Source organism: Barbus barbus (assembly GCF_936440315.1).
Source record: "Barbus barbus genome assembly, chromosome: 2".
NCBI classification, from domain to species: Eukaryota; Metazoa; Chordata; class Actinopteri; order Cypriniformes; family Cyprinidae; genus Barbus; species Barbus barbus.
The window spans coordinates 36,711,294-36,712,746 of NC_136730.1; the positions used below are offsets into that span (position 1 = coordinate 36,711,294).

Sequence of the window (1,453 nt, forward strand, 5' to 3'; positions counted from 1 at the left end):
ATGTATCTCGACCGGATGCTCCCCGAACTCGAAATGGACCCCACAATGATGCTTGAGAATCAACAGTGCCACTATGTGCCACATCAGCAGAAAGAGCCGCGTAGGACATTTCATTGTCCCGTGTCGGGTCCATCAAGCCCGGTGTCGGTAGAGTCTGAACCCAGCTGCTCAAGCCCTGAAGCGAAAGCGCCAGTGGAAACTCGTGTGAGACGTCCTCTAAATGCGTTCATCATCTGGACCAAAGAGGAGCGCAGACGCCTGGCGCAGCTAAACCCTGACCTGGAGAACACTGACCTCAGTAAAATACTTGGTGAGTACACTTTGTCTGTAATTATGTTAAAGTATAACATTCTGTCGGTTAGAACTGTAATAGCCTAGTGTATATAAATATTTTTTGTATATGAAGACAGAAATAGAATGATCAGTCTAATATTAGTATATCTATAACTTATACATAGCCTAATATTGTTTAAACTAAAACATTTTTTTATTTGTTATAGGTAAGACATGGAAGGCCATGTCTCTGGCAGAGAAGCGTCCTTACATGCAAGAAGCAGAAAGACTACGAATCCAACATACCATTGACTATCCCAACTACAAATACCGGCCCCGTCGACGAAAGTGCAACAAGCGTGGCAGCAAGACGGCTTCAAATGAGACTGTCAGTTCTCCTAATGCCTCTTTTCACCTTAGATATATGTTACAAGGTCAAGTTGCCCAGAAACCATACAATCAAATAAACTCCTATAAGCTCCCACACAGTGGGTTTTCATTCAAAAACCACTCTTCATCATACCACTTTGAAGCAACATCATCAAATGGAAACATGATGTTCCATGGTGGTGCAACATTACTAAACTCTTCTTCTGTACCTCTACCTCTGGCTACTTACTCAGAGTCGCTATTATATTCGCAGCCTTCTATGCAGCAGAATGGGGTGGAACTCTGTGATCGATGGGGAACGGAGGTATGTGCATGTGTACTGTGTTTGGGTGGACCTTCTCTGGAGTTCTACCTAGAACAAGTGAGATCGGATATGTTGGACCAGCTTGACCGCAGTGAATTTGACCAGTACCTCAATCCAGCACAGCCTGTGGACCACAACGAGTGACCATAAACATAAACTTTGAATACTGCCATCCAGAGACTTTAATGGTGAAAGTTTTCTACTGCCAGTGCAATGAATTCTTACTGCGAGACAGTGGATATTTTATATATATTAAATAGTGTTTATTTATATGTAATGCAAATGTTGCTGGTCATGTCAGTGTTTAACTTTAGTTCAGTATGTATTTATAGATATTATTATTAAAGATGTGTTTGTTTTTTTTACTTGAGAAAAAGTTAGCTTTTAGGATAATATAAATAAAATATCTGTCAATATGAGATGAAGTGCATCAATGCTTTAGATGTTATTTAGTGTTGAAAAATCAATGTGGTCATAATAATTACT

General features: G+C 40.2%; 1 protein-coding gene across 1 annotated transcript; it reads left to right on the forward strand.

Annotated features, from left to right (window-relative positions):
- LOC306881525 (uncharacterized protein) lies at window positions 1–1,111 on the forward strand (the record flags this gene model as incomplete). Its single annotated transcript, XM_079435674.1, has 2 exons — window positions 1–310; window positions 501–1,111. The coding sequence occupies 2 exons, from the start codon at window positions 1–3 to the stop codon at window positions 1,109–1,111; spliced, it is 921 nt and encodes a 306-aa protein (XP_079291800.1).
- Window positions 1,112–1,453: the final 342 nt, after the last annotated feature.